We start from the raw sequence: 13,721 nt of genomic DNA, 5'->3' as shown, positions 1-13,721 counted from the left end.
GTTATGGAGATTTGTTTACCAAAGGGTAGTTTCTTAACTAGCCAATGGTGTTTTAAGTAAAGGACCAATGAGGTCCACCTGTAGCAAACTAGGATATAAAAGATCAATGAGTTTCTTAATAAAGATATATTGATCACCCTTCTGTAATACATGGAGTCTTTGTAACTTATTACCTAGCAGGGACCCCTTACAATAATACATTGCAGGGAGGCTCACAGAGGGCATGGGCTGCTGAGAAGTCTGGCAGCATTTCCCACTGGTTTGGAAGGGCAGGGATGGGGTGCTTACAACAGCTATGCCCCTGGGGTAAAGCTCAGGCCTGGGACTAAATGTGTCTCACCTGGGCAGCTGCCTCTGTCAGCCCACAGAGAGCTTTGGAGGCGGCACTGATGGAGTTGCCAAACTCGGGCAGTTTGCTGTTCTTGGCATTCTGGGAGATGCCAGCCATAGACTCTCCCAGCACCTGCAGGACACACCACACACTGAATATGGAGACCACTTCTGACTCCCGCAGTGTTCCCAGGATCAGAGTTCACTGTGCTTCATTGGTAGGGGAAGAACCACCTTTCCCTTTATTCCCATATCCTTCCCAAGACCTTCCCCGTTCTTCCCCAAACCTCCATTCAGGACTTACCTTGGAGTTCTCCATGACACTGTCAAGGCAGTTGAAGTAGGACATGTCATTGACAGTCTGGGTGGGGTTCTCCAACAATTCCTTCACCGTCTGCAGGGACATACGGAAAGTTCTGCATCCTCCACTTGTACCTCCTCTTCATTCCCTCCTGTTCCTTGCAGTGGGGTGCAGCTCCCCTCATACCCAACATCTCAACCCCTCCAGTGCCTTGTCAACATGTGGCTTCTTACCTCCAGCTCTCGCAGGGCATTGTCACATTCCTTCTGGCCTGGGGCCTGCTGGGTGCACATGGTGATCAGCTGGTTAATGCTATCAGTCACAGCCCTGCCAGGGACATAGAAGATCCACAGATCAATGCATGCCCCACCACCCAGCCCCACTACTATCTATGGCCAGCAGCTCTAAGGGAGCAGTTCCTCTTACCGTGCTGCTGCTGCCAGCTGATTCTTGAGGTTGGGGGCAGCAGGGTCGGCAGAGAGAGCCTTTGCAGCCAGCAGCAGCTTGCTGGAGGACATGGAAATGCTCTTCAAGTTCGACACCACCTGTGCTTGGTCCTCCTTATTCTGCAGGGAGGCAAGATGAGTTTTCTGCAGTATCTTTTAAAGTCCACACCCATCCTGGGTCTTCTCTGGGGATTCTCAAGCTGAGCTAGTTCCCTTCATCCAACTTGTCCGCCAACAGCAAGGAAACACGAATTCTTGCTGAACTAGCCCAAGCCACCTTCTCCCTGTTGTAGTGCTTTTGTACAGCTCCAGTTCCCATCTCCCTGGCTGCATTGGCCACAGCCACCCTAAGCACCACTGCCTGGCCACCCTGCCTTTGGTCAGCTACCTTCTCAGATATCCCAAATTTCTCCCTTCGTTCAGGATGCCCCAACAGGCATTTCCTCTCACCGGGGACTGGCTGGCCATCTCCACTCCTGCCTGCAGGAATTCATTGAAGTCATGTCCAAATTTGCCAGAGGACTTGGCCAGGTCTTGAGGGGTGCCACGTGATGCCTGAACCAGCTCATTGGCAGACTGATTGAGCCCTGCTGCTGCCTGGTTCAGCTGGCTCTGCGCCTCCTGGAAGCTCTTGGTGCTGGGAGGGAACTGGAAGGAAGGAGAGAGGTTAGGAGAGGCAGAGAGATGAGTGGAGATGGCGGATGAAGGTCTGGCACATGCTTGCAGATATGCAAGAGGAACCCGATACAGATGGACCAGCCCGCATTGCCAGATTTTCCCCTTCCCTTCCTGCCCCAGCTAAGCTCACCGAATCTGACAGCAGCCTCTTGCTGGCCTCTCCCACCATGCGGATGGCAGCATCCACGTCCCGCTGCCCTGGAAGGCAGTTCACGCAGCGGTTCAGGGCCTGTGACACTGCCTTGGCCACCTACAGGGAAGCAAAGAGAGGTCACCACCTCCCAGCCAGCCCCACACCCTTCCCACAGCCATGGAACAGGGCACACTGGGGTCCCCCTGTCCCCACCTGGGCCAGGCGCTGCTGGCTCTCTGGGTCACCAGGCTTGGCCACGGCTTTCCGGGCCTCCTCAATGAGGTTGTTGGCTTTGTCCATGACATCACTGGCGCACTCCAGCATGGCACTCTGTGCCTGCGGGTCGGAGGTATTGGCTGCCACACCACGGGCAGCCTGGCTGAGTGAGCGCAGGGCCTGGGCCACTTCCCGTGCAGCAATTCCTGAGGGGATGGAGAGGTCAATGCCTGTCAGCTCAGTGCCCCTTCCCCCAGCCCTGTTGTGGAGGCCAGTACCTGTGTAGTTCTCATTGCCCTGGGCCACCTCTCCCAAGAGGTGAGCAATGGCAGAGCTGACAGCTTTGGTGCTGTTCCCCAGGTCCTGGGCACACTTCTCCATCTGCAGGGGTGCCAAGTTGGGACATGCTGGTGAGCTGCACCTTTTGGCAACTCCACTGCCCCAGAGTCCACCCTGAGCCACCCTTCCCTGCACTCTCACCGTCTCTCCTGGAAGAGGCTTGAGCTTGCCATCACGGGCAGCTGCCTTGGCTTCCTGCAAGTCCCTCTCCAGGCTCTGCACCAGACCCAGTGCAGAGTCTATCTCCAGGGGTCCACATGCCTCCTGAGCCTGTGACAGAGCAGAAGGGAAGGTGAGCAGGTGACCATGGAGCTCATCTGGCTGTGGCAGAGACCAGAACCTGCCACCAGCTGTCCCCACCGTTCCCCACTGCTCTGCACAGCTGGTGTCTCACTGCAGGATGTGACTCAGCCTCTCACCTTCTGGGCTGCTGTGCGGAGCTCAGCCAGAGCTGCAGCCAAATTCTTGGCACACTGGCTGAGCTGCATAGCAGAGGCTTGGTCCGTTATGGTGGGGACAGTGGCCTTGGCTGCAGCTACCATCTTCCCACCAGGCTGTTGGGCCAGAAAAAAAAGCAGTGAGAGTGAGACAAAAATGCAGCATCCCAGCTGCCTGTGTGCAGACGATCTCCCGGTGTCCTAAAAGGGACAGGCACAGGCAGGAAAGCTGTAATGCCAGAGCTCCCATGTAATGGCATGGGAGACTGGGCAGCATGGGTACCTGCAGGAAGTTCTGGCTGGCGGCGATGAGAGCCAGCTGGGAGCTGGGGCTGTCTGGCTGGGACTGGCTTCCTCGCACTCCTTGCACCAGCATCGGGATCTGCTCTGCCACCACCTGCCAGAGAATAGGATCACTGAACAGGATAAGTCAGAAGGACATGGATTCAACCCAGGACCAGTGATCAAAAGACCAGCTCCTACAGGACCTAAGTGAGTGCCTTAGGATCCAGTCTGACCACTGTGGCAGAGCAGAAGGCATCAGCATGGCTGATGGGAGGTGAGACAGGGAGATAGAGTACAGGGGATGCCAGGATCAGGCCCAGGCCCTTACCTTACAGCTCTGCACCAGCTGCTGCTGAGCAGCAGGGTTCTTGTTGGAGGAGGAGGCGTGCTGCGCGGCGGCGATGGTCTGCGTGGCCGACGCGGCAGCCTGCTTGGCTGCATGCTGGCACAGGGAGGCACAGGTTAACACTGACAGTTTGTATTGAGCCCCACTGCCATGACCAGAGCCCAGATCCCCCAAACAACTTCTCTTGTGCACTTCTCTCCTGTGGCACCCGAGCATGTCCAGCACCCCAAAACAACACAGTGCACACAAGGGAAGGGAGATCTCTCTGTGAGGCAGCATGGACACTGTACTTGAAAAGGGCATTACCCCTCTGGAAAGAGGAGTTGTATGGGGGCTCCTGGACAGGCCTTGCTCACTGACTGTGCTTGCTTGCCCTTTGCAGATCCTTGCCCAGCATCTCACCTCCAGCTTGTGCACAAGCTTCTTCTTGATGGCATTCTGGGCTGCAGCATTGGTTGCCATACGGAGCCCTTCTGCTGCCTCACGCAGCCGCTGCTGCTGCTCCTCACTGTCCGGGTGGGCTGCAGCTCCCTGGAGAAAACAGAAAACCCAACACATCTCTCAGGGACCATGGACCCTTTTCCTCCTGAAGCAGGATGTCTGCTCTGGCCTCTACAAGACAGCCCTGTTTATGGTACTTGGGAGATGTTCACAGCCTCTCTGGAAAAGTCCAGCAGCAGGGGCAATAGCACCTCCTCTGCTACCACCCACAGCTTCCTGAAGCTCCTTCCCAGGAGAAGCCCATGCCACAGGTCCCTGGCTCAATGCAAGACCTTGCTCTGGGAACTGCTGCTCAACCAGGAGCTGCTCATCCCCTGCCCAGCACTGAGCAATAGCACTGGACAGGACTAGGGCCAAAGCCAGCATCCACCCTTCCCCACACACTGACCTTTGCAGCCTCCACCATCTTGGCAGTGGCATCAGCTAGGATCTTGGCTGCACTCAGAAGCTTGCGTGAATTCTCCAGGTCTGTCTCTCCCTCAGCGTCAGCTTTGATGGCATTGACAAGGTCAGAGGTGGCCTGGGCCAGAATACGAGCCTGACGCACCATTTCCCCTGGAACAGTATGGAAGTGTGACCTGTTAGCAAGTCCCAAGGGCTCTCTGATACCTCCCTATCCATTGTGCTCTACTCTGGGTGTCTCACTCTCACCTGCATCGCCCATGGAGCTGAATATATTCTCAGTGACATTGAGGATGGTGTCAGTGGCCTGGTCGTAGCGCCCAATGGGCTGCCCACCCAAGGCATGCTGCTTGATATGTTGCAGCAGGTCGTTGAGGGCCTGGGTGACAGCTGTGGCTGCCACCCCCACCTGCTTCAGGAGCTGGTCATCACTGGTGGCTGCCTTAGAGGCCTCCACACAGCCCTCAGCAGATTTGGCCACCAACTTGCCAGCCTCGATCAGCTGCTCCTGGCAAACTGGGGAGCTGATTGTAGGAGCCACAACCTGGAAGGGAGAACAAAGGCTGGGCAGCAAGCATGGTATGCTCCATGGAGGAGCTACCCCGAACTTCTGCTCCTCCAAAGAGGATTGTCATTGCTGGGGCACAGTGTCAGGACCTCCAACAAGAGGCAGCCTGCACTTCCTGTGCCAGATTCCCAATGTCCTGCCTTAGCACACGTGGTCCTGGTACACATAGGACGGCTGCAAAGCTGCCCCCCAGCCAGGTGAATCTGAAAGCCCTGCTGAGGCAAGGGTTAACCTTGCTGCTTACCTTGGTGCAGGCCACCAGCTGGGAGGTGGAGAGGGCACACTGGGTGGCTGCTGCAATCACCTGTGTCTGCAGTGCAGCATCCTCCGTTTTCTGAGCCACATTCTTGGCTTTGAGCACCAGCGCAGCAGCAGCGTTGGCTACTGCCTTTGCCAGCTGCATAAGCATGTCCTGGGAGGGGACAGAAAGGGTCAGAAAGGCAGCCATGGCAGTGGGAGTGGCTGCAGCCATCTGCAGGGTTCTCATGAAATATTCAGATGAGATATGTGAGCCCTTGGGGCCCTTTCATCCACTCTGTCCCAGCACCTGCAGCACTGAATACCTGGAAAGGCTGGCAACACTTTGACCCCATCTCCACTGTGTTCTACACCTGGCAGTGAAGCTGTAGCCTGGCCCTGAGCTGCAGCCTGTACTGCCACCAACACCTCCCACAGGAGCTGGGGCAATGCTCAGCATCACTGCAATACCCACTCCCCAGGCAACCACCTGTCCCCAGTTGTACCACAGCAAGAACCTGCTGCAAGGCACTGCTGGTACATCCTGGATTTGATTGGGTTTGCAAATATTTGAACACAGTGGAAAAATGACAAACCCTTCCAGCCAAACAGCAGGCACAAGCCAACCATGGCACACCCACACCATGGACAGCTGCCAGCAAGAGGCAAGTGGGAGATGCTACCATGCTGGTCACCTGTACCTTAGGTATGCCAGCTATTTTTATTTTGAATTCTAACTTGTTGGCTGACAAGCTAGAATACATCTCTGCTTTTATTTCTGAAGTTAAAAGAGAGGTGTGACAAGGCAACCAGCTTCCTCTCTCCTCAGTGGCAGGTACACAACAGGTACCAGGAGGCAACAGGCAGGGACCAGCACACAGTGAACTGCTTTCCTGTAGGGCACCATGCCAGCACACTGCAGCGTTCAGAATTAGCCCCTGTGGCACACTGCTGGTGAAAACTGGTAGCACCATCCCTAAATAGCAAAAATCCTGGTAGGCAGGGCAGGGCTCTATGCCTACTGTAGCTGCCAACCTCCTTCTGTGTGTGTGATCACAGCAAGAAGCCCTGCACACCACAACAAATAAGCCTCCGGCCACCAAACCAGACGAGTTACAGCATCCCTTCGCCTCCTGCAAGCCAAGACTACTCCAACTGCAATCCATCACCTTTTGTGACAGGAGGAAAGACTGGAGAGTGCATGCATCCAATTCAAGAGTCCCCAGAACACTGCATCTGAGCCCATCAGAGGAAGTTCGTACACCCGGGTCTGACAGCTGTGAGGCAGAACATCCTGCTGCTTGACTGCAAATTGCCTTCCAGGTCCTAAATCTGATCTTTGGGGATATTCTATTCTGGAACTGCTGCATGGCCAAACATGGCTTTCTAGCTCCTAGCTTTTCTGCTCCCCTTAGAGAGTCTCCTCAAGGCCTCTCTACTCAGTTGAGTCTGTGCAGCTGCCATGAACAGAAATCCCTACTTTCTGGAGTATTTTGGTCTACAATATGTCTGGATTGTCCTCCCCAGCACAGTGCTTCCCATGATTGCTCCTTTGTGCTGGCAGGAGCAATCATGGGAAAGCAAGCCAGTTGGTAGTCAGCTCATCTAAAAAAACTGCCACACAAGGCTCCACCCATACTGGGTCTCTGATGGGGGCAGGCAGGCGGCTCCCACAGGCAGGGCTGAGGTGGCTGCAAGGGGTGATCTCCAGAGCAGCACTTGTTCCAGCAGCAACCCGAGTGCATGAACTTCAGAGATCCAACCACCAGAAAAGCAGAATTTTCCAAGAACCCTTCTCCAAAGATTTCAGATTATAGTTCCCAGAGGAGCCCCCTTCACATTGGAGATGGCAGGGACCACCAAGCCAAACCAGGCCTGTTTTACCGTCTTTGGTTCAGAGGAAGGCAGGATCCAAGCACATCGGTTTTCTGGGATCTACATAGAATCCACAAGATAAGAGGTATTATATCACTCTAGAGACAGAGATGGGCAATGGTCTGTCCCCTCCGTCACAAAGAGAACACCTTCACCATTCACCACTGAGAACCGGTGAATGTTCAGCCCGGACTCCTCCTGTGAGGTCCTGTGCAAAGGCCCATAGTTTTACGGAATGGGTGTCCTTGGTTGCTTCTGGGTGCACTCACCTGGAACCGGGGGTCAGTGTCACTCTCCCCTATCTGCTGCAGCAGCTCCCCGCTGGTTTGCCCCACCAGGCCAGCAGCCTGCAGGAGATTCTGGCGAGGCTGCAAGGAACAAGGCAAAACCAACACAAGGCTCATGAGGAAGCCTTAAAACTTCACTCAGTGGTTTCCCTTGGCTTCCCTCTTCTTCGCGGTCCCACAGCCCCTCCAGCTCCTCACCTCAGCGCTGGCAGGCTGTGCTGTTTTCAGCAGGTCTGAGACGGCGCTCGCCAGGTTCTTGGCTGCCTGCAGAAGCTGCCGCCCGTTCCCTCCCTCATCCTCCATCAGCGCAGCCAGCAGCTTCACACCCTTCGACATCTCCGTCAGGTTGGAAGAGATGGTGGTGACGGCACAGCCCACAGCAGTGTAGTCTGTGTCTGCTGGATCCCCTGTACAGGGAAGAGAATGGGATGGGATGGGATAGGATGTGCTCCAAGTGATGCTACAAGAGCATTCCCACACCTGCCACTGATGTGGTTTTCCTTTCAGGGAGCAGGAGTCTTTCAGCCAGACAAGAGAGACCAAGCATTTTACTGAACTGGGGCATCTCTCTACTCCAACTCTCCATATACCTGCAGTGAGGTTGACGACTGAGGCCGTGCCAGCAGTTATGGCATCCACTTGGGAGTGGATCTCATGCTTCGACTCATCCATCTTGTTTTTTCGCCAAGCTTTTGATGCCTGAATGGGGAGAATACGATCAGAAGATGGTGGTAGAATTGGTGGGCAGATGCACACATGCTCACACAATGAAGTGCGAGGATATAAAGAGCGGGAAGACCTGTAACCACCCAAATTCTCTAGTCTACCCTGACCAAACAACATGACCAAGAGTCCCCTCCATGTCTGGCCATGGAGTGGGATACAACTCCATCTCTTTTGAGGCAGCAGGTCTTCCAGGAGCTGCTAACATTTCTGGGAAAGTGGCCAACCTCACCAAGTGCAGCTTCCAGCAAGGGCCATCCCCAGCACCCCACCTTCACCCAGCACTCACAGCATCCTGCCCAAGAGGTGGCAAGGTGTCAAAGTCATCCAGAGTGGCCTGGGCTGCATGCACAGCCTGCATGCTGGAGTTGATAGTGCCAGTCAGGGCTTGCTGGGCTGAGGTCTGCAACACAGAGACAGAATGAGTGAGATATGTCAAAAGTTTGGAAACCAGGATTACATATTTGACTCAAATGCTCCCGGCAATGTGCTGCTGATGGCACCACTCTAGGTAGGTCTCCACAAAGCAGGGTGCACTTCGCAAAAAGGGAGACTCCCCTCTGCAACTCCCACTGGAAAATGCCTCATGCCACTGTGGTTACAACTAAGTCTCACAGTTAAGCAGCTCTTGGGGAGTGGGGAGAAGATGCTGTGAGATCCCATGAGGTTTTTACAGCAACCGCCCACACCAGGCTGCACAGGGCAAAAGAAACTGGCCTCCTCATGGCCTTTTCCAACTGCTTCTTCAGTTGCACAGGAGATGGGGGCACCAAAACATGGCACTGGGTTCTGCTGCAAACCACAGACCTAGTGGGGCTGTCCAGTCATGAGAGGCTGCAGTCCCTAGCCAGATTAAAACACTGGGGCATAGCTCAAGTTTGCAGAGAAGATGCAGGAGGATGCTGGCTCAGCCAGGCCAGCAAGCACACAAAGCCAGTGGCACAAAGCCCCTGCTCTTCACAGCAAGACAATGCTTGGTCATGGATCCAAACAGACTGGTTTACATAAGCCTGACAGTCACCTCTCAGAGTTTGTGCCCTATGGTGAGCACAAAAAAAGCTTACCAGGGGAGGCATGTGCCCTCGGTGCATCTGGCCACTGGTGATTTGCAGCTGAGGCTGTGGCATTGTGCCCACCTGGAAGTTTTCTGGCCCTCCAGCCCCTGTCCGCATGATGGCTGGCAGGGCTACTGAGCCCAGCTCTGCCTTGCCTACACGGTTAAACTGCTGCTGCATGACTGTTGGCCTGAAATGGGGAGAAATACCAGGTAAAGGAATGCCTACAGCACTGGCACCAGGCTCTGTGGGCATGACAGCTCTTCCTCCTTGCTGTCCTGCAAGCTTTGCTGGAGCACATTCTCCATTCAACTCCTGTTTGGCAGCTGCCTTGCTCCTGGAAGACTTACTTCTTTGGAGACACAGTGTCTTCCAGCATAGTGGACTCCTCATCACCCTCCAGTCCAAAGTGGTCTTTGCTCTTTTTCTGCAAAGGGAAAGACAAAATGCTAACCCCAAGCCCTCCCCTCCTCCTCCTGCAGCCCAGACATCATACCAGGGTCACAGGCTCCCCCTGCCCTGCCTCCAGCTTTCCCAGCAGTACCATCTGCCAATGGCTGTTTGGAGGCAACTGGAAAGCACATTCTGTATGGCTCTCTGGAGAGGGACTACTGTACTGCCCTACTCAACAGAGCCTCACCTTTTTGAGGATGATATCGATGTAGCCAGCAATCAGCTGGGCAATCTGTTCCCCTTCCGTTGTCTGCACTGAGTAGTAACCATCCTGGTAATCTCCAAAATCCTGCAACAGCAGGGCACAGGGTAGCACCGGAGCAGGGCATTGGCAGCCATCCTGAGCCCCTCAGCTATGCACTAAGCATCCGAGCACCAGCCTTCAAAGCAAGCACTGGGAGAGGCACCAGAGGAGGGCAAGGCTGTGCCACCATGGAGCAACAGCCGAGAGAGGGGCTGGAGTGAGAGCAGCCCCCCTGAAGGGGTGCCAGCGGGAAGGAGGCGTGGGAGACCAGTGCTGGTCCCTACCAGGGTGAAGCTCTTGGGTGAGGCTGCCCAGCGCTTAATGTTGGTGAGACTCCACTCCTGAATCACTTCCTTGGTCTTCTCATCCACACGCATCACACACTCCTTGGTGATCCCCAGCAGCCGTGGCACCAGCTTGTTCTTCCCCTTCATCTTCTCCTGTAGGCCATAACAGAAGGTCTGTGGGCTACCCCCAGGACGGATCCGCTGAGGCAGAGATATCTGAGGTCTGCCATAGCTACCAGAACACCTATAAGGCCACACTTTCTAGTGGTGACGATTACCACATGCAGCTTGACAATGAGAAAAAGCATTAACCAAGAGGTAGGAAGGCAATGCTCAGGGAAATGCAACAGGAAAATGCAAAATAAACTGGACCAACATAGGTTGAGGGGAAGCAGCTGGAGATGAAACAGATGGATGCTGAAGATGTAGAATTTTGGTGAGTCTGAAGTGGGACATGGGGGCTGCTGCTCTACCTTGACCAAGAAGAAGGAGACCCCGTACGTCTTGAGGGAACGGGCAAGTTTCACATAGCAAACTTTGGCTTCGATCTCACTCATGTCCCCACAGCCCTTGTGTGCCTGCAACAGCAAAGACAGAACATTGCACCAGCTCCACAGTCCTGCCTTGACACCATTGCACAGCCCTTCCGGGCTCTCCCCACACCACCAGCATCCCCTGCACCAGCTCTGATCTCTGAGACCTCAGGAGCTGCCTTGTCTGCCCACCTACAGTTCCTGCTCCGATTTCTCACACACCAGACTGGTGTGTGCTGCCTCCTCAGACAGGAGTGCCTCAACTTTTAGTGAGGAGGAATAAAAAGTCCAGATCTCAACCTCCCCATTGCACATACCATGAAGATCTTGCGTTCTCCTTTCTGCTTGATGTACTCCTTGGGCAGGAAATCCTTGAGCCTGCCAAGAGACAGCCAAGTGAGTTGCTAGCAGCAGAGCCCAAAGCCAGTTTCTGTCCTCGACTATGAACAAGTCCAATCCAAAGCCACAGACAAGCCCCTGCCAGGGCAGAAGCTGAAGTTTTTGGAAGCAGTGAGAATGTGGGAGAGATTGCTACAGCTATGAAAGCTGTCCTTGGAATTGCCCTACTTAAGAGTGGGGTAAAGGTGCTGATAATGCAGCCCTTTGTGTGGCATCAAGGCAGGCCAGGGGTGGGGGTGGGCTAGGGCCACCCCCACAGCAGCTGACTGATCAACCCTCAGAGCAGTAACAAAACCATGTTAGTGTACGTAGGGAAAGGCTGCGTGTGCTTCAGAACGGCGTGTAAATACGTGCAAATTAATGACGCTTATAACCAGACTGTGTTTAGCGACTCAAATATGTGTGCTTGCAATGTAGCTACTATTAGAGGCTGTGATTTTGTGTATAAACCGCCTGTGTTTACTAGCCAGTTGCTAATCAGAAACTATACCTTGTATCGTAGTATAACCCCCACCCCCATCGGTATGGATTTATCACTTGTAAAAGAAATGTTAGAGCATGCAAGGGGTGGGCTAGGGCCACCCCCACAGCAGCTGACTGCATGTCCCTATAGGCCTGCCAGAGGGAGCAGGATGGGCAACTCCACCCCTCATAGCTGGTGTGAATCCCTACACTTGGGCACTGTGCTGTGGGAATGAGAGGGGTTGCACCAGAGGCACCCAAACCCCCAGAGCCCCACTAGGCACTGTGGCACTGGGTGCTACCAAGCTGCCTCAGACAAGACCAGGAGCTCCTCAGGACACTTACTCCAGAAAGCCCGGCTTGTGCTTCTGCTCGTTGTACGGCCCAAACTGGATCAGGCACTGGTGGCCAGCAAACTCACAGGCTTTGTCAAAGGAGACAGGGTGGGAACCATTCAGAATGTCGTCACGAGCCTGTTTGGAAACAGAAGACACCATGGTGGGCTGGGCAGCCATGCAGCCATGTCACTGCTCTCCTCCATATCAAGCATGAGATGTTTTACAGACTTAGAAGTGGCTCTGAAAAACAGGAGTATGTAGGACCAGGCTGTTCTCTACACATATCAAGCCTGGGAGAGGAACAGCAACAGGATTTCAGGATGGTTCCTAGCAGCCAGAACTGACATGGATTCCCTGGGGAGCTCTAGAGTACACAGAGGACAGGGCTGGCATCGTCAGTGTTGGCTCTTACCCAGGACATAACTGGGTATCCCAAAGTACCTCCCCATCATGGCTCCTGACAAAACCTTCAGCCATCAGCCTTGTCAGAGGCTGGCAGGAGGCAGTGGAACCAGGTGCTCTGGGAAGCTGTACCTGCACATAGAGCAGGTTGAGCTGCACAGGATCTCTCGAGTCCACGTTCTGATCAGAGTAGAAGAACTTGCGCCGTAGCAGTAGCGTTTCATTGTCATCGATACCTTGTTCACGCAGGGTCCGGCCGTGATCCAGCCAGTTCACTGCAGACAATGCCAGGGTGTGAGCAAGGACAGGGACCAAGACACAGCTGGTCCCAGCCCTGGGGCTGCTTAAGCCAAGTGGGGCTGCTTAAGCTGAGTGAGAAACGGATGTCTGCCTTATGCATCCCAGCTCTCACCTGTATGCCCTGGGCCCCCACGCAGGAGATATTCTATGAAGTGTGGACACATATTCCTTCATCCATATGTTTCTCTCCACACCCTCTTCCCCTCACAGGGGTCCTGCCCCCCTCCCCCGAGGCTGACCCCATTCCCAGCACATGCAGGCACCTACACTCATCATCTGTGTGCAATTTCTGCTTGAGCTTTTCCATCTTCTTCTCATCTCGCAGCAAAGTCTTGTCCTTCTTGAGAGTGCCAGTAACCTCTTCCTTCTTCTCTTCCATGATCTCCCGTACAAGTGAATACTCATCATAGTTGGTGATGCCTGCAGGACAGCAGAGAACCAAACTCAGAAGGACTGTTCTGTCAAATACAGAGCATAGATCAACACAGGGGTGCAGAGCAGTGTCCCCTCCCTAGTGTCACACACCCGTCAGATATCCCTGCTGCCAGGCCATCTGCCACAGAGCTGCTGCTTCTACCCCAGAAGCCTGTCAGATTCTGCCATTGTCTCCCCACCTCCCTTCTTCCCCCCGTCGCGGTCCGCTCCTCACCAATCCGGGCACATATTGTCATGAGCATGTCCGTGACAGTTTTGGAGTCGTCCACCATCACTGTTTTCACTGTCCCATCCAGCATGCGTATCTTCAGGGGCCGCTGCTTCTTCTTATACTCCATGGTATCCTGCAGGCACAGCAGAGCACAGCTACCAGCAGTGGCACCAGTGCAGGGCACCCACATCCCACTGTTAGGCCAACAGCTCCCCCCTGCCTGGTGCAATACTGGGGGTGACAGGGCGTGCTGCAGGGCACACTGCAAGGCAGCACAGCAGGCACCCACACCACCTCCATGCTGTGAGCGAGACATCCAACCACAGAGTGAAGGATGCAGCTGGAAGGATGCGGGAAGGATACATACCCCATTGCGAAGCATGTAGTAGTCCAGAGCCTTCCCAGCCTCCAGCCAGATCCCTTTCTTTGGGTCTTCATCCGAGAGGAAGAGCCCAAAATCATTGGCTGAAAAACAGGTACAGTCTCTGACAGGGTAGT

General features: G+C 54.5%; 1 protein-coding gene across 4 annotated transcripts in view; it reads right to left on the bottom strand.

Moving 5' to 3' along the window:
* TLN1 (talin 1) overlaps positions 1 to 13,721 on the bottom strand; it is a 35,844-nt gene that overhangs the window by 13,531 nt on the left and 8,592 nt on the right. For 2 of the 4 annotated variants that reach the window (XM_072922653.1, XM_072922654.1), the window contains exons 3-34: positions 13,591 to 13,688; positions 13,227 to 13,356; positions 12,845 to 12,997; positions 12,410 to 12,552; positions 11,883 to 12,010; positions 10,994 to 11,054; positions 10,617 to 10,721; positions 10,141 to 10,296; positions 9,800 to 9,901; positions 9,510 to 9,586; positions 9,169 to 9,349; positions 8,394 to 8,507; positions 7,972 to 8,080; positions 7,580 to 7,788; positions 7,364 to 7,462; positions 7,104 to 7,154; positions 5,227 to 5,394; positions 4,664 to 4,958; positions 4,401 to 4,567; positions 3,914 to 4,042; positions 3,494 to 3,607; positions 3,164 to 3,277; positions 2,863 to 2,997; positions 2,585 to 2,713; positions 2,383 to 2,485; positions 2,102 to 2,310; positions 1,886 to 2,005; positions 1,528 to 1,725; positions 1,058 to 1,197; positions 865 to 958; positions 635 to 724; positions 341 to 463 (exon numbers count right to left, since the gene is read on the bottom strand). In XM_072922653.1, coding sequence (XP_072778754.1) covers positions 341 to 463; positions 635 to 724; positions 865 to 958; positions 1,058 to 1,197; positions 1,528 to 1,725; positions 1,886 to 2,005; positions 2,102 to 2,310; positions 2,383 to 2,485; positions 2,585 to 2,713; positions 2,863 to 2,997; positions 3,164 to 3,277; positions 3,494 to 3,607; positions 3,914 to 4,042; positions 4,401 to 4,567; positions 4,664 to 4,958; positions 5,227 to 5,394; positions 7,104 to 7,154; positions 7,364 to 7,462; positions 7,580 to 7,788; positions 7,972 to 8,080; positions 8,394 to 8,507; positions 9,169 to 9,349; positions 9,510 to 9,586; positions 9,800 to 9,901; positions 10,141 to 10,296; positions 10,617 to 10,721; positions 10,994 to 11,054; positions 11,883 to 12,010; positions 12,410 to 12,552; positions 12,845 to 12,997; positions 13,227 to 13,356; positions 13,591 to 13,688 — 4,244 coding nt within the window. The remainder of the gene's footprint in view (positions 1 to 340; positions 464 to 634; positions 725 to 864; positions 959 to 1,057; positions 1,198 to 1,527; positions 1,726 to 1,885; positions 2,006 to 2,101; positions 2,311 to 2,382; positions 2,486 to 2,584; positions 2,714 to 2,862; positions 2,998 to 3,163; positions 3,278 to 3,493; positions 3,608 to 3,913; positions 4,043 to 4,400; positions 4,568 to 4,663; positions 4,959 to 5,226; positions 5,395 to 7,103; positions 7,155 to 7,363; positions 7,463 to 7,579; positions 7,789 to 7,971; positions 8,081 to 8,393; positions 8,508 to 9,168; positions 9,350 to 9,509; positions 9,587 to 9,799; positions 9,902 to 10,140; positions 10,297 to 10,616; positions 10,722 to 10,993; positions 11,055 to 11,882; positions 12,011 to 12,409; positions 12,553 to 12,844; positions 12,998 to 13,226; positions 13,357 to 13,590; positions 13,689 to 13,721) is intronic. The other 2 variants (XM_012577598.5, XM_072922655.1) reach the window with 1 other exon arrangement.

The sequence above is a fragment of the Taeniopygia guttata genome, chromosome Z (genome assembly GCF_048771995.1).
Source record: "Taeniopygia guttata chromosome Z, bTaeGut7.mat, whole genome shotgun sequence".
Taxonomy (NCBI): domain Eukaryota; kingdom Metazoa; phylum Chordata; class Aves; order Passeriformes; family Estrildidae; genus Taeniopygia; species Taeniopygia guttata.
This window is presented reverse-complemented; position numbering and strand designations above follow the sequence as displayed.